Source organism: Brachionichthys hirsutus, unplaced genomic scaffold (genome assembly GCF_040956055.1).
Source record: "Brachionichthys hirsutus isolate HB-005 unplaced genomic scaffold, CSIRO-AGI_Bhir_v1 contig_200, whole genome shotgun sequence".
NCBI lineage: Eukaryota > Metazoa > Chordata > Actinopteri > Lophiiformes > Brachionichthyidae > Brachionichthys > Brachionichthys hirsutus.
Window position 1 is genome coordinate 575,880 of NW_027180317.1, and position 26,871 is coordinate 602,750.

Below are 26,871 nucleotides of genomic sequence, written 5' to 3' on the forward strand. Positions count from 1 at the left end.
ATGGGGGAACCCATCCTGGACGACTCCAACGTCAAGGTGGCTGTACGTTTACGGCCCATGAACAGACGAGGTGAGAATGCTTTAGCCTCAAGTCATTTGGCATACGAGGGCTACATCTGTCTACATTGTCTAATGCTAATATGAGAGGAAAAAATGAGTATCATGTAGTGAATGCTATAAAATCAGATGATCTCGTCTTCATGCGGGGCAAAAGCTTCCCCAGCCCAATTCAACAGACCAACGACGCGCCTCCACGCTAGGCTGCTCGGGAATGGGCTGCCTTTTAGAGATCAACACTCATTAATTAAATGAGCTTCTGCAGATTAATGGAAGCTGTTGTGTGGCTGGTCTGGATTGCACAGTGCTGCCAAAGGGCTTTCGTCACGGATGCCTCTCATCCAGCTAGAAGATGAACCGGAGCTGCTGGGTGAAATGTACTCTATCGTTTTAATAGTATACAGTTTAATAATATGATAGTTGCATCCTCAAACACTATTAGGATCATCAGCGCATGCTGTTTCAGACTGATAGTTGCGTTCTCTGAAAAGAGGCCTTTCTGATACTTGCGTTACTGCCTCTCTGACTTGGTCCTCAGGTTTCCACTATTCTACAACACTACATCCTATCCTTTATTAAAAGTAAGCATGCCGAACAAAGGCATTGCTACACAAACTGCATGTTTCAAAATGTCAACTTTTTTTGTGTAACAAAGGAGGAGACACTTGACATTTCAAAGTCAATTGCCAAGTCTGTTTTTTGGTGTTGGGAATCATGTGTCCCATGTGGAGGAGGAGGAGGAGGAGGAGGAGGAGGAGAGCTGCCGTGACGGTAGCCTAGTGAATCATATGCCTCTCTCTCTCGCTCTCCTCTCTGAGCCAGAAAAATCGGTCACAAGACCAAGGCAGTGGGTTGTCAGACGGTTCCCCGAGGCAGATGTTTAGCATGAACTGTAACATGGAGAACCGAGAGCCGCCAGGGTCATGTTACAGAGATTGCTATCTATCAACAAGTTTAAACTTTTATGGTGGACATGCTACCATCCCATGTGTTTTTGAGAAATTTGTCATGGGATGTTTGGCAATTAATCAGTGCTGTGACTTCATATAATCGATGTATAGACCTCTCGATTATCACATTACGTGCATGTACATAATTTATATTTTTTAATGGTGACCTCTGTTATCCTATACTTCCTATGTCACTCGAGTCTCCTTCCTTTTATTGATGTGAACTCTGCTGCATGATTCAGTAGGAGATGTGGAATTTCTTTCGGAAATCAAAGCTTTAAACCCATTATTTTCCAGTTAGATTTTTTTAACGCATCATCATTATTTTGAAGCATTGGTAACGCTGTGGGCTTGTGGTGTGATTTTTCCTTTGTGAAAATGGGTTTGAACCAGCAGTCCTATGTTTCCACTTATCCCTGTTGTAATGGAGTAGACCATTGTTGGTTCTCATTCACCCATCTTGTGGTAAACCTCAAAGACTAAACCAAAAGCAACAGAACTGCTTCAGGGCACTTATAGCAGCAATAATGGAAGGGCATATGAGCCACAACCACTCTCCTCACGCACGTCTTCCTAAGATGGTGCAGTGATTCACACCTGTGACATTGACAGAACGAGTGTGCTTTGTTTTAACCCTCACGCCACCGTTCCTGAGGGGGACTGGTGGTCCGGCTGCAGATGCGGACAAAGGCAGGAAGGGAGTCTGAATGAATATTTGCTAACATTGCGTAACGCTTCATGTTCCCATGGCTCTGGCCTTCGAAGAACAGAGCAAGGCCAAGCGGAGCAAGGCCTGAGACCAGCTTGCTGGCTGGTCTCAGGCCTGTTGGTTGCGCCGAACCTCAGCACCGGTAACCCAGTCAAAAACCAGAGAGAAAGTCAGCGGAAGGTGGGAGCTGGTTATGGAGCGTGGAGAGACAGATAACAATGGGTACATTTATTCTCCCAACCCAACCCCACCACATCACACTTTCCCTTCTCCTATTCAGGAAGTTCAGCTGCTTCACAAAGGGCACATGGGTAATGTAGGCCACAGCAGAGGAAGAGAGCACAGAACATAAAGATTTCTTGCTCAACCTCTCTATTTATGTTCCATTTTCCTTGCTTAAGTTTGTGCTTTTGCGCCGTGTCTTTTTCACTCGATGCCTAATAACTTGCTTTGCCTTTTATTTTTTAGCTTTTTGCACTTTGTGGTTTCCTTGACAACAGAAGACTGGGGCAGTGATTCAGGTGCTCTAACCTCTGACACGAAGTTTCCAAGGCGCATTCTATTCCATTCCTAGTCCATTACCCCGTGTTCAGGACAGGAGTGGTAAGATTGAGGCCATTTAAACAGGCCATTTATCCTCAAAACCCTTTTTTCTGCTGGATCTGCAGTCATGAAGATTCCTGGTACAAAGAGGTTGAAGACATATCTTCCAAACATAGTACAATAAGACACAAAGAGAAAACGCCTATTGTTAATGGAATGCTGGACACAACACACAACAGTGAAATTATGTGTTCACGTAATTGCACATCATGCAGGGATAATGTTCCTGTTGTCCTCATTAGACAAATGCTCACTTTACCTATAATGAAATAGCAGAATTTAAGGTGGTAAGACATTTAGCAACTGTAAAAATATAATGGCGTATCAGTCATGACTTGGGCCTGTTGCAATATTTTGCTTTGAATGAGTGTAACAATTTCAGCTCAGGCGTCCCGGTGGCGCAGTGGTAAGCGCTGTTGCCTCACAACGAGGAGCTCGCGAGTTCGAATCCGACTTCTGGCCTTTCTGTGAGGAGTTTGCATGTTCTCCCCGTGTCTGCGTGGGTTCTCTCCAGGTTCTCCGGCTTCTTCCCACCACCAAAAACATGCATCTTAGGCGGATCGGTGACCCTAAACTGCCCGTAGGTGTGAGTGTGTGTGTGGCTGTCTCTGTGTTTCCCTGCGATGAACTGGCGGCTTGTCCAGGGTGTACACCGCCTCTCGCCCATTGACTGCTGAGATCGGCTCCAGCTTGGCTCGCGACCTGATAACGGACTAAGCGGTTGGAAAATTAATGAATGAAAAAAGGATTTTAGCTCATTTAGTTTTTTTTACTAATGTGGGGAAAAAAAGGTATCCTGCTACTGTTAAATAAGGCTGTTCTACACGTAAGTTTGTTCTTTAAATGGGCAGTTCTACCAAACATTTGGTTGCCTAGGTAGGACATGCTGGTAGTGCAACCATCACCAGGTCTCATTGGTAGCATGGATGAATGCAGAAACCATCCAGTGTCATGAATTTCCACTGCGGCTCCTTTTCCAGTGGTTTGACTGGTGACTTTCACAGCAAGGCCTTCTCTGAGAGGGTTATACTGAAAGAATGCGCTCACAATATAAACCCTGTCTGCTTTAAAATATGTCAATAAATGATCAAATGTTTGCTATTTGCATTTTAGTACTAATCCAAACTCTTGGATTTTGAGAACATTTTAATCAGGTTGCCTTAGTAGGTGATAATATTCTGACTTAAGATGATTGTAGATACACATCTCAGCAATAGGACTTCCCAGTATGTTGGCTTGTATTTGGCCAGCTGGTGCTGGACCATGAGGGGCCAGGGCCACTATGGGCGGGCCTGAGTCGTGCGTTGGAATACGTCTGCTTTATTGATTAGGTCAATGCTCACTCGAAGGTAAAAGGTCATTTTCGGAGTTGTTGTTTCACAGCCTGCTCACGAGCTTGAACTTGATGTTTCACGGCAAACATTTTAAGTATTCCGCTGTTTTAAAGTTGTTGTTGTTGTTTTTACAGCACCATAGGCCCAACAAATGACCATCAGATTTATGTTTCCATGTCAGTAAATTAATCTGTTCTACAGGATGCAAAATATACATATTTTTTTTTCCTTCCCATTATTAATTTAATCTGTATTCTAACATCAAATTAGCTGGTAAATGGGCCAAAGATTTCAGGGCATCTTGTTAATCTTAGGATCTTTATTCTGGTGTAGCCCAACATGTTGGAAAACGCTTGTTTTTCAGATGATTATGGCACATTTTCAATCCTATTTTGTCATGAAATTTACAATGATAGTGTGCCGGTGTTGAAACGGTAGAAACTTTGGCATGTTTGTGTTTTGAGGTTCATGGCTTTGTCTATAACGCTGTCTGTTTTTTTGTCCACAGAAAAGGAATTGAACACTAAAGTTGTTGTGGATATGGTGAAGAACCAGACAATCCTTAATCCTGCCGCTGGTAATCTGGGCAAAGGAGACTCCAGGTACGTTTACCTCTAGCTTGACTCATTTACAAATTAACTATTTATTGTCTTCAAAAGTCTCTAATTCAACAGGTTGATGGCCACAAAGTAATAGGTGTTCACTCTTTTTTCCCCCTCTTATCATAACTGTGTACTACAGAACACAGTTGCGTTCGTAGGAAAAGTCAGGCAGTTCACATCAAGTTAATGAGTCCATGTTTTAACACTGTTCAGGAAAAGGATGTGTCCGGGCTAGTTTTGATTATTTGTTTACCAATCAAGATCCTGCTTCGGCAGGTAGAGGGATCAGGCTTCGTACTCCCGAAGCATCCCACACGCCCCAGACTAATGGGACTCTGGAGGCACCCGACAGGCACAGGCCGGCCTAGAAGAAATTTCGATAAACGTCCAGCGCCTCAGGAGGGGAAAGTGGTGCTGAAGCTTTCCTACTCTTATTCTAGTGTCTTTGTTGTACTGCACCGTGATTACACCTGAACTATAATAGAGGGATACAACTGATCAAATTTAGGTGTATCACAGTCGTTAGCTAAAATGGACTACTTATGAATATATTTAATGTTGTGAGCCTGTTGCCTTCACTGTTGCTTATATTCATAGCCATTGTCTCCTCACTAAATGATATTTATGTTAATGGAAGTTACCCCTGTCTTTTAAATGATCACTGCTTTTTAAGCAGCGTGTGCCTGCCTTGTTTGTAATATTTCTTTGCCATGATGTTTTTGGACAAACCCACCGATGGGTCTCCTAGAGACGGGAGCGCTTGAACGGATATCAATGGTCGCTTGTTTCCCCTCTGTTGGCTTTTTACGCTACTTGTCCTGTCAGCCAAGAGTTTCGATCTAATCTGAAGCCCTGCGATGAAGGAGGTGTTGGATTTAGATGCGTTGGGCAGAGAAGTGTTTTTCTGCCTCTGTCTGAGACGTGGCTGGAAGCGGGACAACGGTACGATCAAGGCAGGGACAGACGTAAAAAAAAAGCAGACTCCACTGCTCTTGTGCCTCATTTCGTCAGGTCATAACTCCCCACCGCCTGGCTTCCTCCCTTTTTCCTCTGTTCTTCTGTTTCCCTGGCGACATTGGTGGGGTGGGGGGCGAGGGGGGTGTAACGCTGCGTTGCTTTTAGTGACCGTGAAGTCTTTTCGTGGAGTGAGTAGATGATGGAAGAGGGGCAAAAGCCTCATTTTCTTGAGCATCTGCCGACCATAAAGTTCCCCCATGCGGTGACTTATGGAGCACCAAAGGAGCAGAGCTGTCGTTGCTGTCTGTCTAAGACAAAGGAGCGAGGAGGCAGTGGCAGGAGGATGGGCCGAACGACTGCTGCTCGGAGCATGTAGATGCTGTTTAATAATTCTTCACTTGTTAAATAGGGAAGAGAAATGATCTTTGATGCATAGAGGTAGTATGCTGTAAACGTAGTTGCTTGATGTATTCTTAGCCATTTTACAGGGGCTGCATTGATTCCTCTGATTCTTCGAGGTAAAATGCATGTCTGGAGTGGATCAGGTCTGTTGCAGGAGCCAAATTGCTGTGGATCCTGTTTTAACAGAGAGCATCTAGCCATTCAGGCACTGGGGAATAAATGATTGGTTGAGTTTTTCTGCCACCCTTATGTACCTCGCATTGGAGCTACTAATGAATCAGTATAGTTTAATAAATTCGTTTTTCAGCAAAGCTTTAAAAGTGTCTTAACTTTCATCGTGACTTTACATCCTGTGCTTTACAGTATTTTTGGCCACTCGTTAGTTGTGTGTTCTGCTTATGTGTCCAATTCAGTTTTTCCACCAGTGACACTCACTGGCGAGGCCACTGTGGAGCTCCTCATGCTGCCACTCAGTGACTCACTGCGGCTTGAGGACTTTCTTTAAGCTCTCCTCGTAGGGGATCATCAAGGAAATGAACATGTGATGATGTATTGGCCTTCTGTGTTTTCTAAACACTTTTTTTTTATTTTACATTTTGTTGCCTTAATGTCAGAATTGAGCATATATTTTATTGTGCGTTAGCATCCAGAGTGTTAAATGCAGTCAGGCCACTCTGATAATGATTCCGATAAGCAGGCAGCTAGCCTGCCAGTGGCTTTGTGAACAAACAGCACATCACATTTGCATCATAGCCTGAAGCTGTCACAGATATCAGTGAGACAAATACAAGCAACTAGGTTTGTTAAACAATATTGTACACGGGGCCTCGTATCCTCAAATAATGTGGTTATTTCAGGATTTGCATGATCCAGTACAAGGCGTGTGTGTGTGTTTGTGTTTGTGTGTGTGTGCGCGCGTGCATGCGCAAGCTCGATAAATCGTTATTGTCAAAATTCCCTGAAATACTGTGTTATAGTTTTATTGTTTGCCCCCAGTGCTCACTAATTATTAGTCACTTTAGAAAGGTGCCGTCTGCGTTCAGAGTAAAGTCGGTTGCTTTAACTACAATTTTAATCAACCATGTGATTGTGGGAGTTCCTAAAAGCCCACCAATATCAAATTCTTCCTGCTTTGAATTTAGTAATGTTGCATCGAGCTAGTTGGTCCAAGCATCGTAAAGGCCAGGTTTACACTAATACGTTACTGATTTCAGAGTCTTAGCCTAGCACGAGTAGGAAGTTGGACACCTACTGCTTGCTATAGTATTGCAATCAGTTGAATTACATAGTGGACTTTATTTCCAATAAATTCATCACCGTAAACGAAACTGAATTTGTCGTGGCTGTAGGTTGTGGTTGCTCAACTTGGCCGTGATCCTAACACAATGTCCATGTGAAGAACATTGGCATGAGCATTCTGCCTCACGAGCTCAGGAGTGAAGAGGAGAGATGAACAGTTTTTCACCTTCTCCAGAGAGAAGTGTGTTTGTGGTCCTTCTCACAAGTCACACACTAGGAAGCTGCCGGACTCGCCCCTGTCCACGTTGTGTGCTTTTCCAACCCTGGATATTCAGACAGCGGTTGCGTATCCAAATAAGTGGATTTTCCAAGAGCCTGAATGAATCCTGGCTGAGTGAGATGGTTTGAGTGCATGTTATTAGCATCAGTCTCCAGTCTGGCGAAGGACAAGAAATCATGGTGTGTTTTATGGTTCAATTTGGACCGCTAAGAGTCAGTGCCTGGCTGAAGTTTGAATAAAAGCCCATTCTAGACTACTTTAATGCTTATTTCCACACTTGAATAGCATAAAAAGCGAGTTCACATCCCATCCTCAGGTTGAAGACTACCTACTCATTTTTTCCAGCAGCATCTGAAATGCCGAACATTAGCCCTGTGGCTCCTCATTCAGCTTTATTACATTCCTGTGAAGAATATGAACATTAGACTGCAGAACTATCCAGTTCTCCAGTTAATGTGTGCCATATAAATAACTAGAAAAGCACTAGGAGAGCGCAAACCTGGCTTTTGAATTAACCCAGTAAATACTCTGTGTTGTATATGTGTGTATATATATATATATATATATATATATCATGAACTCATCAATAAATCCCTGAACATTGTGAATAAAGCAATCATTGGGCGGTAAGATGTAACATGGCCTTCTTGGAGAGGAGTACAGTAATCCTGGACATTGGGTTTAATTTTGAAGCTGTGCTGCTGCTGAATAGTGATTGCTATAATCCACTTCTTGTCTCCAGACCGTGTCATTAGTTTAAATGGGAGGGTCTAGTGTTCACTGTGGGAAACTGTTGTCCTATTCATTGTTAGTCATGATGTCAGCGAGCTCAATTATCAGCCATGTCCTGCTGTTCTGTCATGGTGCCATTTCTGCTTCAGTTTAACGCTCCAGTCTCAGACCCAGCCTCTTCACTCACTGTACCTAACCCCCCCGCCTGCTACCTTCAGCCTCCTTCCCATCCTCCATTCATCATCCCTCCCTACAAAGTCACGAGTGGTACAGTCCAAGAGAGAAAGAAACACAACACAAGAATAGCAGAGAAAGAAAATGGGTGGGTTGACCAACCATGCATGATGTTATTTTTTAAATGATGGTAATCAGAGTGGAGGAGTATGCTGAAGGGAGGTGGGATGAAGAGATGTGTTCAAGGACTGCAGGCGGTGGGCTCGCTGTTCTCCTCTCTCTCATTCTTCTCACTCGTGGGGGGGCCGCCTTGCTCTGTTAATGCATGTTTGTGAACAAGACATGGGTAGCCCTGCTCGCCATGCAGCCGTCATCACTGCGTCCATCCAAACCGTGCCAATTTCAGCTCTAAAGTGCTCCAAGATATGATATATGTAGGAGGAGCATTCAGAGAACCACAAATACCGGGAAATCACAGCGCTTTTAATAAATGTCAGTGCCGTGTAGGGATCCTTAACTTGAGCCTGGTCTGAAGAGCGACTGAGCTACTTTTCTGTAGCAAAAAGAAAATCCTTTCATTCTGAATGCTGAATGTCAGCTGTGTAAACATCAGTGAAACGTGGATTATTACAGCTGGGATTGTATGCTGGTTGGTATGTGCATGAAGCATTTATGAGCATGACCGGTGTCTGTGTTCCATATTTACTGAAGCAGGTTTGAGGAATTTTAATGTTTTGAGGGTCGAGGTTTGATCTGGTGTTGGTCATGGATGGTCAGTATTAATGAATCACACTCAGTTTGTGTACATGTGTGTTTGTTGTTGTGTAGTCCAGCGGTCCCCAACCTTTTTCCTGCCACGGACCGGTTTCATGCCGGGCAATTGTTTTGCAGACCGGTGGGGTAATTAAATAAAAAAAAATAGGACTATAATCTTACAATAAACTTTATATAATGCACTTGCAATAACTATTAAACAAGTATTGCACCAATATCTACTCGTCATTAGATGTGGCCTCAATAATTGCTTCTGTCCTTCATGGTCACGTTTTTTGTTGAATAAATTCCACATTCTTATCTTTTATTCCAGGGTTCTTGTCTTTTAATCCAGGTTCTGGTCTCTCTGTGCCAAAGCAGTTTTGACCCTTTTATTGCCTCGTTAACGAAGCTAATCAGCTGTTGTAGATAAACCCGTATTTTAAGTCTGACCCCTGGTATGTCTGTTAAAAGAAGTTCTCCAAAGACGTTTTTATTAATTTTCGCTAGTTTACGGCTGTTTTTTTAAGTTGTATATCACGGGACCAAGAAAATTCACAGGCGAATATTGCGTTGAAGAAAATCTGGTTGTTTTTCAAAATAAAACTCCTTTTTAGACGCTAATAATCAATACAACGGAAATGTTATAAATGAGTTCTTCTTTCTGTGCGACCCGGTAATAAATGCCTCACGGCCCGGTGGTTGGGGACCACTGGTGTACACCGCAAGCAATGTCTTCCTCCTGACCTAGTTATCAAACGAGACTTGGCTCTGTGACTGACGGCAGCGCCAGCGCCGCACAGCTGGAGATAGAAGATGAATCATCTCCTGTCGTGAGCAAAAGGGAGAAAGGAAATAGAGAACTTCTTAGACTGGTGCGAAAAAGGCTTTTTTTTAGAAACACCCAACGAGTGATGATTTTAGAAGTAGGATAAATGCATTAAAAATATTCATCAGAGCGCTCCCCGTGGATTAAATGCCTGCAGGGACGGCCTGCCTAATGCTGCTGTCACGTTTCACTAGCAATTGAGATTGGAGTGCCTGCTGAATGACGTTAATGGCGTCATGGCAACTGTCTCCACAATCCTGAAAAAGCGTTTCAGTTTCAGCTAGACTAAAAATAAAATTATTTTATCTCTTTCTCTCCCCAGTTTATCTCTAATCAACTTGTGCCCACAGTAGTGCTGTGGCGTGTGGTGAATGATCCAAGCGTTCTCATCAATAATTAAACTCCTCTTGAATTTAACAGCCAGTGGCACTAAAAACAAATTAAACTCGTAGCTAAAAAGAAACGTGCAACTAATTAACGAACCCCAATTAAATGTCAAATGGTGGAAAGCGTCATGGGAATGGCCATGAAAACATGACATTGTCTAAGGTATTTTGTGCGGATGTTTCAGAATGTGATCTTGATCCAGTTATGGATTTGTATCGATCATCGATCACTCTCTGATTCCGGTTACTCAACCCTCTGCCAACTTCAGTGTCAGCCGCCCAGAGATAGATGCACGCATCCATTTCAGATTCCCTGATGAGTTGCTTCAACTTGAGTCAAGCAAGATGTAAAAGGGGACTCCCAAGGCCGACTTCATATCTGCTAAAACAACTTGTGAAAATGAGAAAAGCCTGAGGCTGGTGGTTCAAGCGCTGCTTTGTCTTTCTGTCTGTCTCCGCTCAGCCATGTATTCATTTATCTGTCTGACTCTCTTCCCCTCAGAGGAACACATGATAATTAGTAGAAAAAAAGCTTCAGGTTTCATCCATTCCAGGCTTGGATTCCACTGCAGCCTCCTGAATTGCTTAAAATATTCCTCTGTTTGCACTAAAGGGGCGACAGTAGCTCAGTCCACAAGGACTTGGCTTGGGGGCCGGAGTGTCGCCGGTTCAGGTCCAGCATGGACCAAAGTATGGCTTGTGAACCGGTAGCTGCTACTGGGGTTCTATGTGGCTGCCCATCACTCGGCCATCTCCATTATTTGCATGTCTACAGGCCCTTTGTGTGTGTGTGCGCGCCCGCTCTGGCCTGTATGTGTGTTTATTATGTCGAGTGTAAAAATAATTCGCAACTGAGGATTGATAAAGTTAATTAACGTCATCAAATGTCATCTTCCTATCTCTCCGCATGCTGCTGTGGACCCTCCCGACATCATCAGGAGTCAATCCAAGGTAACAACACACATAAACACACAAAGATGCTGAGCTGACTCGGTTATAAAACCCTGGAGGAATTCTTGTTCTAAAGGAACTTGAGTGCAAACCTGTGGCCTCCTCTACTTTGCATCAGTATTTCCCAACAGGGTCATTGTGACGACAAAAGGCATCAAGCGTTGCTTTTCTTTTGAAAGCTAATTTGAATAATAATTGTATGATTTACCACGTGATATCAGTAGTCGAGGTAGAGAAGGGATCCATCACACCGATCTTACAGGCCCAGTGGCCCAATGCTCTCGTTCCCATGGGAACCGTCTGTCTCTGCAGCCACCCTGTACTGTTTCAAAGAAGTAGAATTAAAACCAGAAGCTTCTTTGTTTGCGGCACCTGCCCAGTTTGGAGTATTTTCTTTTCATATAATTGTCTTCTTTTCAATTTTCTAATTTCCGTTAGTGTTTGCATCATACACCACCTTGTGTCTTAATGATTTAAGTTTTAAATTAAAAATTACTAATTAGTAACTCATTTCTTCTCATTACAAAAAATTAATTTTGAAGAAGACAAAGCCACCCCTGTCTGTCATTCGCGTCTCATGCTGTTCCCGTCTTCTCAGGTCTTTGCCTATGATTACTGCTTCTGGTCCATGGATGAGACGGATAAGGAGAATTTTGCAGGTTAGTTCATTCTGAAGTTAAAATGTTCTTTTTTTTTTTTTTTGGTTCATTAATATGAATTTTTTAATATAACTAATCGGTCCAACATTATCGCTTGTCTATCTCTTATTAAAATGTTTAACATTTCATATGATGTACAGAGACGTCATCTTAAAAAGGTTAAATATTTGGTTTTATAAATGAGTCTGTCTGTCTGTCCAGGTCAGGAGGTGGTCTTCCAGTGCCTTGGGGAAAGTCTTCTCCGTAACGCCTTCCAGGGCTACAATGCCTGTATCTTTGCCTATGGACAAACCGGTACGTCCTTGTCCACAGCCATCTGTGTCTTGTATTCAGTCAGTCATTTATTCAGATATATTTACAGGCATGAGTGACAGCAGCGTATTAGGACAAGATGTATTAAATATGAATCAGTCCAATATCATACCAGTAGAAAACAATGTAAAATGAATCTGCTCATTTCTTATGGTATCAAGAATAACTTGAGATTCTAACATCTGTTGGGCAACAACCGATACCGGAGCTGTTTGAATCACATTCGATTGGATAGTTGTATCTCATGAAGCCCCGTTCTGTCTACCGTGTTGTATATGTTGTCTGTGTATATGTCGCAGATATGCCCATTTTTACTTTTTAAGTTTTATGTTCCAATTGTTTGTTGCCAGGTTCTGGAAAGTCGTACACCATGATGGGTTCAGTGGACCAACCAGGTCTTATTCCACGACTGTGCAGCGCTTTGTTTGACCGAACACAGAAGGAGCAGCGGGAGGAGGAGAGCTTTACTGTGGAGGTGTCTTACATGGAGATCTACAATGAGAAGGTCCGAGATTTGCTCGATCCAAAAGGGTACGACTTCAGCCTAATCTTCACGGCCTTTCATGAAAAGGAGGAAGCATGCTAGAAATGGATTTATGATCTATTTAAGCAACTTAAAACGGCTATAAAATATATTAAATACAGAATGTATTCAATTCAGAATGTATTTCTTCAAGCTGCTTCAAAGTAAATTCTTCTACTGAAGAGATGGAATTTTGGCCTGAAGTGTGAAGCTTCATCACGGAGTTAATTACAGGTGTCAGATCTGATGTTGTGGGCTGGAACACTATAATCTGTGACTGGAGCACCAACCTTAATGACCTTTTAGGTGAACAACCATCTGAATTTGTCCTCTGTTTAGCTTGTTGAACAGAGACGATGCCTGGTGCATGCTGATCCCACCAGCTGCTGTGGGCAGCAGATCAAAATGATTACTCTAATGTCCTGCAGGCACTGATGCCCATCTGGTCAGCAGTAAATCAGGACCACAGGCTTGTTTCTGCTGCTCCAGACGGCACAACCTTTGACCTTCACTCTCTCTGTGACCTTTTGACCTCTGTTAAATGGCCACAAAGAGAGGAGGACCATCTGACAGGCATATGGGATTTCCTCAGGACTGAAAGAATGAAGAAGATCTCAGGGCGGGCAGCAAGTCAGAATAAAGTGGCTGGGGCAAACACAGTCTCTCTAAAGTGAGGACAGTTGTGACGATGACCCACTGGCCGGTATTTTCACTGGTGTCCCTGCGTCAAATGAATGTTAATCTGTGAGTTACCTTTTTTTTTCTGCCCGTTTTAAACCTTATTCATTTACTTTCCATCCAGGGGCAGACAAACTCTGAGGGTGAGGGAACATAAGGTTTTGGGTCCTTATGTGGACGGTCTGTCTCGACTAGCTGTTGCCAGCTACAAGGTAACGATTTTTTTTTTTGCTGTTTCATTTCTCTCAGGTTTACTTACCAGCGTGTCGGCATCCAGCTGATATGTGATCTGAGACCGTTACTTGCATTTGCTCTCGCTTCAAACACGAGGCTTCTGTACTGTAGCAGTGCTGCTGACATCAGCTCAGCAGTTCCACCAGTCCCAAATAGAAAGACGATCGTAGAATATAGAAGTTATCATGAATATCGTTTTCTCGTCGCTGGGCTTGCAGTTTGGCCAGTTGAAGCCGTCTCCATAATGCACCTGTATGAGTCTGAAGTGTTGTCCTTTTCCTGCTCGATCCTTGTTGTTTGATCTCCACTGTCTCTTTTACAGGACATTGAGTCTCTGATGTCTGAGGGGAATAAGTCCCGAACTGTTGCAGCCACCAATATGAATGAAGAGAGTAGCCGATCGCATGCAGTCTTCAACATCATCCTCACACACACTCTCAAAGACCTGCAGTCTGGGGTAAATGGAGCACACAATTAATTTATAGTGCTATTTAGACACAAACAAACATTCTTATTTTTCTTATTTTTAACTGTGTGCACATCCGTTGTGAAATCTTCTGACTGTCTCACCTTCTGTTGTTCTAGAATCCTACATGTCTGCTACATTCGATGCAGACAAACGGTTACCTGTGTCTAGTGGTTCATTTGCTCAATTTGTTTTTGGATGCGATATCGCATTTCTATTTGAATAACTTACAATATTATTGCCATATGATAGTTGCAAAGCACAGATATGTTTTCCGTAACAGAACTTAATTGACGACAGTCTAGTTCTTTGGTCAAACTGCCTCTGCGGCGAGTCGGGGCGAGGGAGCCAGAAAGGATGTCGGCTCAGCTGTCTGAGCAAATTCTCCATCTAAAGATGTAAATGACAAATTGTCCTTTCTCAGTGACCCACTAATGTTCTGTGGCTCCTTACCCGTATTTCCGCAATGACTTGCCATCTGCAAATTCTGTTAATAATTCACAGACGTGCGTTTGGGTTTGTCAGCTGATACAGCCAGCTCGCTTTCACGACGCCTCCTGTGTCATTCAGTGTTCGTCAGACAGCGGCTGACGTATGGTCGGAATCACGAAGCCAACACATTCTGTAGCTGCTGTTCCTTATCTGTTTGGTATTTTTATTTCCTCATTTTCAATATAGTTTGTATTCTCGCAATGAACCCGAAACACGACAAACCCCTCTGGACCAATGTATCATTTTACTTGGCTAGTTGATGAGTATCTATTACGAGGTTTGCGCTCATGTTCCACTCTTTGTTGCTTTATGGTGCTTGGCAGTCATTAGGGATATTTGACCTTATTTAAAGACGCAGAGGAGTGGAACTAAAAATAGAAGACTCCTGCAGAAGAATCCATTTAATGCTATGTATAAATACTGTGCCTGTTTGAAGTAGCGAGAGCATCATGCAACCAGGGCAGAAGCAGCAGTGATTGCTAAACGCATGCAATGAGTCTATGATTAAAAAGGATATCTGCCTTTCTGACTGTTCGAGCCTTTCTTTTTGTAACAAAGTGCTAATCTTTTTTCTGAACAGGCTAAATTTTACACACACAGGTGATTGTTGCTGCCGAGGTGCTGCTTTTGTTCCGCAGCAGGTGTCAGGTGAAAATCAGGTGTTACATTCAGCCTCCTCAGCCACTGACCCAGGGTCGATCTGTCCTGGCACAGATGGCGAGGTGATATCCAGATCCTCACTACATTGCAGGAAATTGAAGGAAACTGTCAATAATAGACTGAAATATGAGAAACCCAAGTGTAACACTAGATTTCTGCATGAAGTGCTTGATAGAATCACATGAAAACGCGACAAAGGTGAACAGGAGCAATGTTTTTAATGTGATTATAAATTCATGAGGAAAGTTCCTGATCCATTGGATCATGTTGTTTATTTCTGGGTTGTCTGTTGCGGCCATGCTCCTAGATCACAACAATGGCCATCCGAAAGCTGCCTGCAGGGAATGTCTTAATTCTGTGCCTCCATGGTGATTAATGAGGCATTCAGGTTGTCAAGATGGCCAGATAATATATGGCTCTGCTTTCAGGAATGTCAGCAGATCTACATCCGCATAAATCTCCTAGATTGCAGCTTCGGGACGTTTATATGCAATGTGAGAAAAAAAGGATGGTTCCATTATGAGGAGATTAAATATGAAAATTAATCCACCCGACGCGGAGAGAAACATGCCCAGCTCAGGAGACATCGGCAGTAATAAACTATTGCCCTGATAACGTGCATGACATATGACCCAAAGTTCAATGCAATGCGTAGTGTTGGAAGATAAGTGATTCTCTTGATCGTAGGGAGACATTTTTTTATCAAAAAAAGAAACTTATTCGAAAGAATGTACATTCATAGATGGAATCTCTTCTGTCTGACTCCCTTTTCTCTTTAGACGACTGGAGAGAAGGTGAGTCGGTTGAGTCTGGTCGACCTGGCAGGAAGTGAACGCGCAGCGAAAACGGGAGCAGCAGGAGAACGACTCAAGGAAGGAAGCAACATCAACAAGTATGCCGAAGCATCGCTGCAGTATTCTCTTAAATAGCTGTATAACACCAGACAAATGATTTACTCCAATTTAGTCACCAAAAGATTTTGCACATCTTAAGCTTGCAATGTGTCACAGAATAAATTCATGGCACGAAATAGAAAGTGTGTGACCCTTGGGTTTTTTTGTTTGCCAGGTCTCTCACTACTCTCGGTCTGGTGATCTCAGCGCTAGCTGAACAGGGAACAACCAAGAACAAGAACAAGTTTGTTCCATACAGAGACTCTGTTCTGACATGGCTACTAAAGGTACACATGTATATATTCATTAGATTTTCTTTACGTGGAAGAGAACTGCTGTTTTATCATCCCAGCTGTGTCTGTCCTCACCTGGATGTGTTGCATATTTACACATTTCTTCAGGACTGTCTGGGTGGCAACAGCCGCACAGCGATGGTCGCAACCGTGAGTCCAGCAGCAGATAGCTATGAAGAGACCCTTTCGACGCTGCGCTATGCAGACCGAGCGAAGAGCATTGTGAACCATGCTGTTGTGAATGAAGATCCCAACGCTCGTATCATCAGGGAGCTGAGAGAGGAAGTCGAGAAACTCAAAGTACAGCTGACTCAAGCAGAGGTGAGACATGTTTGAAATGCTAGAGATCAGCATTTCTTAATTTCTGCTTTCCGTGACTCCTCTGTTGTTTTTGATCCAGTCTTTGAAAGCTCCAGAACTTAAAGAGCGTCTCGAAGAGTCTGAAAAGTTGATCCAAGAGATGACCATTACCTGGGAGGAGAAACTTCGGAAAACTGAGGAGGTTGCACAAGTAAGACGGTTCTGAATGTCATTAAATTTCATTTCCAAAAATTAATCCGAGCTGAGCTATTGTACATAAATGATCCTAGTTTGGTTTTCTACAAGCACGTTAAGGTTTACATATACGTGTAAAAACGATCTTTGTTTCTGTGTTCATAGGAGCGTCAGAAGCAGTTGGAGAGTCTGGGTATTTCTCTCCAGTCATCGGGGATTAAAGTTGGAGATGACAAAAGTTTTCTTGTCAACCTTAATGCTGATCCTGCCCTTAATGAACTTTTGGTTTACTACCTGAAGGTAGGAGAACACGCACGGATTCCTCAATAGCTCTGCTGAACAGTGGATATTTTATACCTATTCATATAGAATGTAAAACAGCATTGTCACCAACATTGAGTTCATCTCAGAATCAGAATCAGAAGGTGTTTATTGCCATTGTCAGTGAGGATTCACAGACTAGGAATGTCTCTCGGTGAAGTCGTGCTACATGTAACAATAATGACTAAATACAAAAAACATACAAGTACAGACACATCAGCTGGATTTGACTGTTTTTCTGATCCCAAATCAGATTTCATGCAAAAGTAAAACTTGAGAGAACAGCTAACATCGAAATTTAAAACAATGCTACATTTAAATATTTTGTTTGACTTAAAATGGCGAAAGCATCAAAGACTTTTATGTCTTTCCACTGGCATCTATTATGCAAAATCCACAAAACGACCAAAATGAACCTTGACAAAGATCTTGTGACATTTTGAACTATGGCTCAGGATCACACGAAGGTGGGATCAGCAGACTCTCAGGATATCCAGCTGTGTGGGATGGGTATCCAGGCCGAACACTGCGTCATCAATATTACCGAAGACTCTGCTGTCATCCTCACCCCCTACCGCAACGCTCGGTAAGAAGCACCGGCTGATGGGCTGAGTACAGGCTTGAGGTTTGTTTTACCTCTGGAGACCAGCGGTTAATGCAACTCTGTATTGTTTTAAAGGAATTGTGTCAATGGTTCTCCAGTGACCAGTGGTCTGCAGCTTCACCACGGTGACCGAATCTTGTGGGGAAACAATCACTTCTTTAGGTAATTTTACTGCAAATATTTGTTTTGTTAGCTAATTTAGTTGCCTTATTCTTACATTTCTTAAAATGTTTCATTTTGTCAGCTTTACATACTTAAACTTCATGTATTTCAATGTTCTGTATTTTATTGCAGCCTATATTACAATAACGATGATAAACAGGATCTGTACAAGAATTAGTCAAGCTATAATATAATTGGATACTAGGAAATCAGCCAAGCCATGCTAAATTCATGGTCAATTAACTGGACATATTACTGTCAGGATCAACCTACCTAAGCGCCGCTCTCTGGGAACTGAGGATGAGGAAGTTGAGGGCGGTATGATGAAGAACAGCGGCAGCAGTGAGCAGCTGGATGCAGATGGTGACACAGGGAGTGAAGTGTCCAGTGAAGTCAGCTTTTCCTACGAGTTTGCCCAAACAGAGGTCATGATGAAAGCCTTGGGTAATAATGGTAAGAAGGCGTCTATATTCTGCATCAATAGAACATTGAACACAGTTCAGTGCTTCTTGTGTTCAGTCTCCTCTCTTCTTGTTCCTGTTAGACCCAATGCAAGCTGTGCTTCAGTCTCTGGGGAGGCAGCATGAAGAGGAGAAGCGGTCTGCTCTGGAGCGCCAGAGACAGATGTATGAGCAGGAACTGCAGCATCTTCGCAAGAAACTCAACCCGGACCGTCTGTCCGCCGGCCCGTCCGGAGGGTCGGTGGCTGGCCAACACGGTCCGGGCCAGCAGTCCCACTACCGCAGTATGGAGAGACTCAGTGTGGGGGGGATGAGTCATTCAAGCAGTGCTCAGGGCAGACTGAAGCAGTGGACTGAGGACAGGTGGGAGTGTGTGTGTACATGCATCAGATATGGAAATGCGCTCGGCTCTGTGAAGCTCCCTCTCAGTCCAAAAATAGATGAAATCCCTCTGACTCGCCTCTGTCTGTCGCCTCCTCTCCTCCTTAGGGAGGCGGTGCTGCTGCGGAGTCTACGGCGCCTGAGGGAGCAGATCGTGAGGGCAAACCTCCTGGTACAAGAAGCCTGTTTCATCGCGGATGAGCTGGAGCGTCACACGGAGTACAGAGTCACTCTCCAGATCCCATCAGACAACCTTTATGCAAACCGCAAGGTCTGGCGCGTACAAATATGTAGATGTTCGTGCACTCATTTCCTGTCTTCTATTTTTAACACAAACAGATCTCAAAATAATCTTTGTGTCTCTAGAGGGACGCGGTTCTCAGTGAACCAGCGATTCAGGTTCGACGTCGGTGTCGAGGGAAGCAGATCTGGAGTTTGGAGAAGATGGAAAACCGTCTTGTCGACATGAGAGAGTTGTACCAGGAGTGGCAGGATTACAACATCCATCACCATGACAACCCTGTGAGTTAGCTTGATAAATTGCTGTGTGCAGTCTAACCCTGCCAGATCACGAGGAAATGAAGACATGACCTCAGTTGGCAGAAGAGTGATGGAATGAAAATGAACTAAGAAGGAGACGTGAAAGTTTTTTTCAAGTAACTTCAGATTTGTTCCATGTTTACCTTTTTTTTTTTTTTTTTGCTTGTGCAGGTGATGCTCTCATATTTCCGTCGTGCAGACCCTTTCTTTGACGAGCAGGAAAACCACAGCCTTATCGGCGTTGCCAACGTCTTCCTGTCCTGCCTCTTCTATGACGTGAAGCTGCAGTACGCTGTTCCCATCATCAACCAGAAGGGGGAGGTGGGCATTTACAGACCACCTCTTTGATAAACTAATCCTCTTCTTGCAGAGCTTCAGGGGTTAACCTGATAAGCGTGAAGTTCATCTCTGTGGTGTCTGTTCTGGGTTTTTTTTCAAGTCTGAGTTTCTGTTTATATTGACTTTAAAATTGTTCCAGTAATCTCTGTAAACCCAGAATGACACAATGAGACCTTTAGTACAAAAGTATTCATTATAAAGGTCACTTGGTAATAATGCTGCTAAAATCCTCTAGCTTGTCAACAAAATACAAGTACATATACCAATACCAATACTCTTTATTTTGACCTTACCTTTTATGTTCTTATTCCAGTTCTTATGAGATTGCTTTTAATTCCTTAAGCATATTGTGTTTTATTGCATTTGTTTTAAGTTATATTTTAATTTATTATCGTTTTATATAAGTTTGCTTCAGCATTGGTGTATGGTGGACCACTGAGCACTTTATTTTCCTGATACTCGATCATGTACTTCTTTGTCTGGGTCATTGTCTTTCTGAAATGGGTGTCACATGCAAAAATAAAATCTGCCCAAAGGCATAAATAAAGTATCATTGAAGAGAAAGATGAAAATTTCAGCTGAATGCAAGGTGGAACTCGACTGTCTTGTCTTGTCTTCCCTCTCTTGACTGTGGTCAGGTGGCTGGGCGTCTTCATGTGGAAGTGGTTCGAGTCGGAGGGGGGTTGGAGGACAACATGGCTGGAGGGGATGAGTCTGACAACAACCAAGACACTGAACTTCAGGATCGCAAACTGGTCTGCATGGTGAGATGGGAAAGGCGATTTAATTCAGAGCGGTTCACGCAGTAATTGAAAAGCATTCCATGTGCACAGTTTTATTACTTAGTCTGTGAAAACCTCGAATATACATATTTTGGTGTGAAGAATGCCTTGAACATGCTTTTGAATGATTCCATGACCTTCGACTTGTTTGCCCTTCAGATTAAGATCCTGCAGGCCACCGGTCTTCCACAGTATCTGTCCAACTTTGTCTTCTGTCAGTATTCATTCTGGGACCAGCCTGAGCCCATCATCGTGGCTCCAGAAGTAGATCCTTCATCTTCTTCGCCCAACACTAAGGACCCACACTGCATGGTGGTGTTTGATAGCTGCAAGGTGAAGCTGGGGAGGGAGTTTGAATCTGTTAAAATTACTTTCAAACCAAATATTTGCAGATCATTTTCCGAGTGCATTGTCAGTTTTAAATAGCTGGCATGACTGATCTTTCTTTCGCCATGTAGGAGCTGGCGGTGTCGGTGACGGAGGATTTCATTGAATACCTGACTGAAGGGGCAGTTGCTATTGAGGTGTACGGGCACAGACAGGCTGATTCGGGGAGGAACCCCGCCCTTTGGGACCTTAGCATCATTCAGGCCAAGACACGCACCCTACGAGACAGGTGGACACACTTTTCTGATTCTTATTGTTTGAAAGACTAGCTTGATGTAAAACCAAAGTGTATGTGCCGATGATGTTCATTTTTGAAGGTGGAGTGAGGTAACGCGCCGTCTGGAGCTCTGGATCCAGATCCTTGAAATAAACGAGAACGGAGACTTTGTTCCAGTGGAGGTGGTTCCAGCTAGAGATGTGAGGACCGGGGGAATCTTCCAGCTTCGGCAGGTAACCAATATCTGAGCGGTTTTCATGTTTTGAAATGCATGTCCTGTCTGTAAAGTCTAAAGTCATATCCGGTAACTACTCCACCGTCCTTCCTCATCTTCAGGGTCAGTCGAGGCGAATCCAGGTGGATGTGCGCTCGGTTCAGGACTCGGGCACGATGCCTCTGATAGCAGAAGTGCTGCTCGCTGTGTCAGTAGGTTGTGTGGAAATCAGGAATATTACAGCGGACCAGGAAGAAGACGAGATGGATAGTTATCAGGTAAACTAGCTTAATGCAGCTATAGCCTGTTCCATTTTTGAGAAGTCTTGCAGTGACTTAAAGCTGCTTTGTTGTGTAGGAGAAGGACCTGGAACGGTTACGGGGGCAGTGGTTAGCTACTCTCACCAAGAGACAGGAATACCTCGACCAGCACCTGCAGAGCCTGGTTAGCAAAGCAGGTAACGTACAAGTACGCTGTTTGCACATTAGAAAGAAAATGTGAACACACTCGGGGTTTTAGTCAAGTTTGAAGCATTATCTTGCATACAGAAAAGACAGAGGATGACATGGAGAGGGAGGCCCAGCTTCTGGAGTGGCGACTGACTCTGACAGAGGAGAGAAACGCTGTTATGGTGCCCTCTGCTGGCAGCGGAATACCTGGAGCACCTGCAGAATGGTACAACCTGTGATTTTTATTTTTTATATGGTTCCTCAGAGGACCGTTGAGCCCAGCATTTATTGCTTGTTTGTTCACAGGGTTCCTTTACCGGGCATGGAGACTCACATTCCTGTCATCTTCCTGAACCTCAAACGTACTTGTGTTCTTCGCCAAGTTATCTAAACCTCTTGCGTTGTTCTGCTTAGTCTGATTTTTGACGTTTTTTATTGGTTTTCCCAGCTGATGACCTCAGCTCGCAAGACCAGTTTGAGGTTCCTGAGGCTGGAGGTTGGGATGCGACCCTCACTGGGGAGGATGAGGACGACTTCTTTGACTTACAGATCGTCAAACACTACGATGGCGAGGTGACGGTGTTCAGAAGGAGGCTCCTTCACTATCATTTTATTTGTTTCACTTTCACTAAAGGTTCGTCCTACCTCACAGGTGAAAGCAGAGGCATCGTGGGACTCTACTGTCCACGATTATCCTCAGCTCAGTCGTGGTGGAGCGTTGCCGGAGCAACGGGTCTACCTGACAGTTCGGGCGGTGGTTCAGCTCAGCCACCCGGCCGACATGCAGCTCTTCTTGAGAAAAAGGATCTGCGTCAACGTTAACCCGGGCCGCCAGGGTTTCGCTCACAACTTTCTCAGGAGGATGTCCACTCGCAGTACCATACCTGGTTCTGGGGTCAACTTCGAGGTGGTCTCCAACATCCCCGGGGTAAAGCCTGGAGGAAGCATCATATTTCGGCTTTGCAAAAGAAAGATCTCCGCAGAAAGAGTTGCTAAGCACCCATTTTCTGTGATGTTTGGTCCCGTCAGGACGACCCTGGTTCAGAGGACAGGGAGATGCTGGCCCGCCTCGCTGCTAATGTCCACAACAGCCAGTCAGCTGATGAAGAGGCTGCGATCGAGAAATACCTCCGCAGCGTCCTGAGCCTGGAGAACATTCTGACTCTGGACAGACTCAGACAGGTGGATAGAGAATCTGGTAGAGATACAGACAGGATGGGTAGATGGCAAGTCAGTCCATATGAAGTCTTAATTAACAGCTTTGAAGTTTCATAGCTTGGTGAAAATAAATAATATATACAAGTTTTATTTTTTTTTGTGTTTTCCTCGAATAGCTGAAATGTAATTTCTGTATTTTAGGAGGTGGCGGTTAAGGAGCAACTGATGGGCAGAAGCAAGAGCAGTAGACGGAGTATAAGTTCTCCCTCAGTCCATCGGGTAAAGCGTGAAGGCAGCACCGTTACTCTGCACAATAAAGTACAACATGAAGATGTATTCTCCTTGTTCATCCATCCTCAGCTCTCTGGAAGTAGACAGGACCTTTCCACAAGCTGCCTGATGGATGATAAGGTAATGCACAATTTGCTTCTGCAATTTTAAATACAGTGGTACCTCTACTTATGAATTTAATCCGTTCTGGGAGTAGCTTCGTAACGTGAAAACTTCGTAAGTAGAGACGCATTTTGAATGTAAATGCACTAATCCGTTCCAAGCCCCGCAAAAGTATTGTAACGGTTCATGTTTTAGGAGTGTTCATTATTCCTACGCTGCAGAGAGTCCGCAAAGGCATCCAGGGAGGAGGGGCGGTGTGTGTGTGTGGAGAGCTACGCAGCTCTCCCGTTCTCCTCCTCCTCCTCGCGGCACCCACACACACAGAGAGTTACCCGTCGTGTGCTTATTCCAGCGTCCGACGGACGCTACATTATGATATTTTTTTAAAATATTAATCTACCTGTTAGCTGTTACTTTTTGTCCTCTTTGTTTACTGGTCCTTTGCGGTGTTTTCTGCCTCGCGTTTCTTGAAAAACTGATCCGATGACGTCTGCTTTTGCCGGCTTTCGACAATCCGTCGGAAATGTGCGAGGCAGACGTCATCATAATGAGCAATAGCCCGACTTGTCAACACTTTTTCCGGGTGACACGAGGGGGACACGAATAGCATGCTGAGATACACGCATACGCAACGGGTTGCCAGGCAGATTTTAGGCGATAGCCAATGGCAGAGCAGCTACGAGCAGCTATTTTTGACTTCGTACCCTGAAACGCCTTCGTAACGAGAGGCAATATTTTCCCATTCAGATACTTCGTAACCTGAAACTTTCGGATGTAGGGACATTCGTAAGCTGAGGTACTACTGTATGTTAGAATTTGTGGATCATTTCTAGTCTGATTATATTTATTGCACTATGCACAGATTTTAAAACCAATGTCTCATCTGTTTCTCAGGTTCGGTGGGAGAGTCAGCAGGATGTCTTCGTGCCTTCCCAGCTTCCTCGCACCCTCCCCAGGCCCGCCTCTTCTCCATCCACATACTCCACCTCCTCCTCTTCATCCCCAGCTCCTTTCGGCATCACGCCCCTGCAGAGCCAGGAGCCAGAACCAGGTAAATCTCCTCCTTCACTCCTGTCTGTTGCTCTACTTCTTTGTGATAATCTTTGTCCTCCATGCTCGGTTCTTTCATCCTTCTTCCCACGCACCGCGGCCCGTTGGTTGGGGACCACTGCTTTAGAGTATTTCTGCTGATGAAATGAAGAGAATTAATCATTTTTTAAGTTATATTCTGAATCACAATCCATGGAATAGAATGTTTTTAATGAGTTCTAATAGCTGACCAAACCGTCCGGCGTCTCCATCTGTCCTTGCGTTGCGATTTTAGCCACATCCTGAACTGGCTTTCAGTTTCCTGTCTTAATCTTCCACGCCTTCTCTACCTCCCACAACTACTCATCCTTTCTTGTTTCCTTCCTCTATTCTTCATCTTCTTGCTCCTTCTCCTCCCTCACCTCTCCACCCCCTTCCCCAGGTCGTTCAGGACTTGCTGCCTCTTATCTTTCAGTTAAGGCGCTGGTCCCTCAGATGCCCAAACTGCTCAAGTCTCTGTTTCCAGCTCGGGATGACAAGAAGGAGCTGAGACCTTCACCGCCGAGTCAGCAGGTAGGCAGAGGCGATGGAGGCGAGATGGTGCGGACCTGAATGCTCTGGCCTTTATCTAACTGTGTTTGTGTGAAGCAGGAAATGATTTGCTGAATAATGGACAATGAATATTGTCAGTGTCAGCGAGGATGAAGGGAAAGTGTTACAAGACAGTGGTGAGGACAGCCATGATGGACGGCTTAGGCTAGAGACAGCGGCTCTGAGGAAGAGACAGGAGGCGGAGCTAGAAGTGGTGGAGATGAAGATGCTGAGGTTCTCCTTGGGAGAGAAGATACATGGACGTAGTGAGGGAGGACATGAGAGTGGCTGGTGTTGGGGAGGACGATGCAAAGGACAGGGTGAAGTGGAGAACATTTATTTGATGTGGTGACTCCTCACAGGACAAGATGGAAGTACAGTAGTAGTAGTAAAATAATAATATATATACACAATAGTTTCTATTCTAAGCCTGGCTGGCTCATCCTGTACATTTCAAGCTCCGGCTTATTCTGACTTTAAGTATCGTTACTCAGCAGCACGGTCCTCGCATCGGGACATCAGGAGGAGACGACAGCAGAGTCAAGGCTGAGCCGGTGAGTTTGAGTCTATATCCAAACTCTCTCAAACTGCAGTATCAAAAATACTCTCCGTGGTTTTGTGACTTTTCTGTGTCTTAGTTAGCCCAGAGGGCTTTTTATTTGTCCGGTCGACCAGAATGTGGCTGCAAATGTCAAAAAAACAAGCAGATGACGTTTTCTGTCCTTTGTCTTCATAATCAGACTTTATAGCACCTGATTGGTTCAGAGAATGATTATGGCAATATTATAAAAGTTCACAGTAATAATAGCTGATTGTTTCTCGTTGCTTCGCCTTGTCTGCATGTTTTCTTCTGTCCCTTCGTTGGTGGACCCGATGCTGTAGACCGCTGTCCCACGGCCCACAACCAAAGACAAGCGAAGCGACTTCCCAGAAGCCCCGCCTCTTCCTGTGCATGACCCGCATGACTCTACCCCCCTCAGCCCCCTCAGCCAGTCATCAAGCGGCTACTTCTCCAGCAGTGTTTCTACGGTTACCCTGTCTGACGTCCTCCAACCCTCTTCCTCGTCTTCCTCTCTCCTGGCTGCTGAGACGACATTAATCACAAATCCTCAACCTCGAGGCGCTGACGGGAACGATGTTGTGACCTCTTCTCCCCAGTGCGGCTCCGAGACGGCCATCGTTTGCCATAGCTCAGCCGATCATAACAATGTGACTGCGGAAAATTCCTTCTCTGAACACGAGGCGATCGACTCGGCCGGAGACGGGGGAGGAGGCGACGGCTTTGAGAGGCTGGAGATCTTCGTGGACGATGAAGACCGCAGTCACGACGCCGCGCTGCCCGATTGGCTCAGTGAGGGCGCACGCGTCACAGCGGGCAGCAATAAGGCTGGGACGGTGCGCTACGTCGGGGTGACGCAGTTTGCTGAGGGGGTGTGGGCGGGGGTGGAGCTGGACACCCCCGTTGGTAGGTATACTAAAAAGGGTCATTTCACCCAAACGACACAAATATAAAATGAACTATTTCCTGAAGATTCAGATACTTGTAGAGTAAAAGACAGAGTCATTTAAGATTAATTACCGCGCTGCAGTGTCTACATGAGCCGTGATTGGCTCCCCTGTTAAGATGATGCCTTTGATTGGTCGAGCCGGTACCGCAGTATGATGCTGAATCTTTATTCTGTCCTACAGGCAGAAATGACGGTTCAGTGGCAGGCCATCGTTACTTCCGCTGTAAACCGGGTTACGGAGTGCTTGTTCGCCCGGGCCGCCTCGCTCTCCGCGATCGGAACGGTCGGCGAACCGGAGAGTTTTCCGTTTCCCCTCACGCCCCCATCCTGAGAGGAGAAGCTGCCCGCCGGGGGGAGAACCGCAAGTCCTGGAGCAGTTGAGAGGTGGAAAGCAGGTGTTGGATGGGAGAGATGAACTCCCCACTGCTGTCTTCTTCCTCCTCTCCTCCTCCTCCTCCTCCTCCCAGCTATGCAAAACGGGCTGACCAATCAGAGCTGGATATACTGCCGATCCTGCAGTTTGGAACAACATCATTCCTTATCAGTGGATGAAAGTAGGATGAAGACAGCGACTGCTCAGAACGGACATGTGTAATATGAGGAAGAGTCGACGGAGATTCTCACAGTCCGTGGGAGGGACTATTTATTTTATTGGGAGGTAACGGTTTAATG

General features: G+C 44.6%; 1 protein-coding gene across 1 annotated transcript; it reads left to right on the plus strand.

Annotated features, from left to right (window-relative positions):
* LOC137912582 (kinesin-like protein KIF13B) lies at positions 1-26,580 on the plus strand. The gene is made up of 38 exons (XM_068756718.1): positions 1-70; positions 4,162-4,255; positions 10,946-10,958; positions 11,557-11,617; positions 11,819-11,911; positions 12,280-12,460; positions 13,255-13,342; positions 13,687-13,821; positions 15,762-15,874; positions 16,051-16,162; positions 16,277-16,489; positions 16,569-16,679; positions 16,829-16,963; positions 17,440-17,570; positions 17,664-17,750; positions 18,013-18,203; positions 18,295-18,574; positions 18,701-18,863; positions 18,959-19,114; positions 19,304-19,453; positions 20,110-20,235; positions 20,413-20,586; positions 20,712-20,869; positions 20,958-21,090; positions 21,194-21,349; positions 21,429-21,528; positions 21,620-21,746; positions 21,827-21,882; positions 21,969-22,093; positions 22,173-22,448; positions 22,550-22,702; positions 22,880-22,957; positions 23,039-23,089; positions 23,966-24,122; positions 24,543-24,673; positions 25,186-25,245; positions 25,574-26,156; positions 26,381-26,580. Exons 1-38 carry the CDS (start codon positions 1-3, stop codon positions 26,578-26,580), a joined length of 5,421 nt encoding a protein of 1,806 aa, XP_068612819.1.
* Positions 26,581-26,871: the final 291 nt, after the last annotated feature.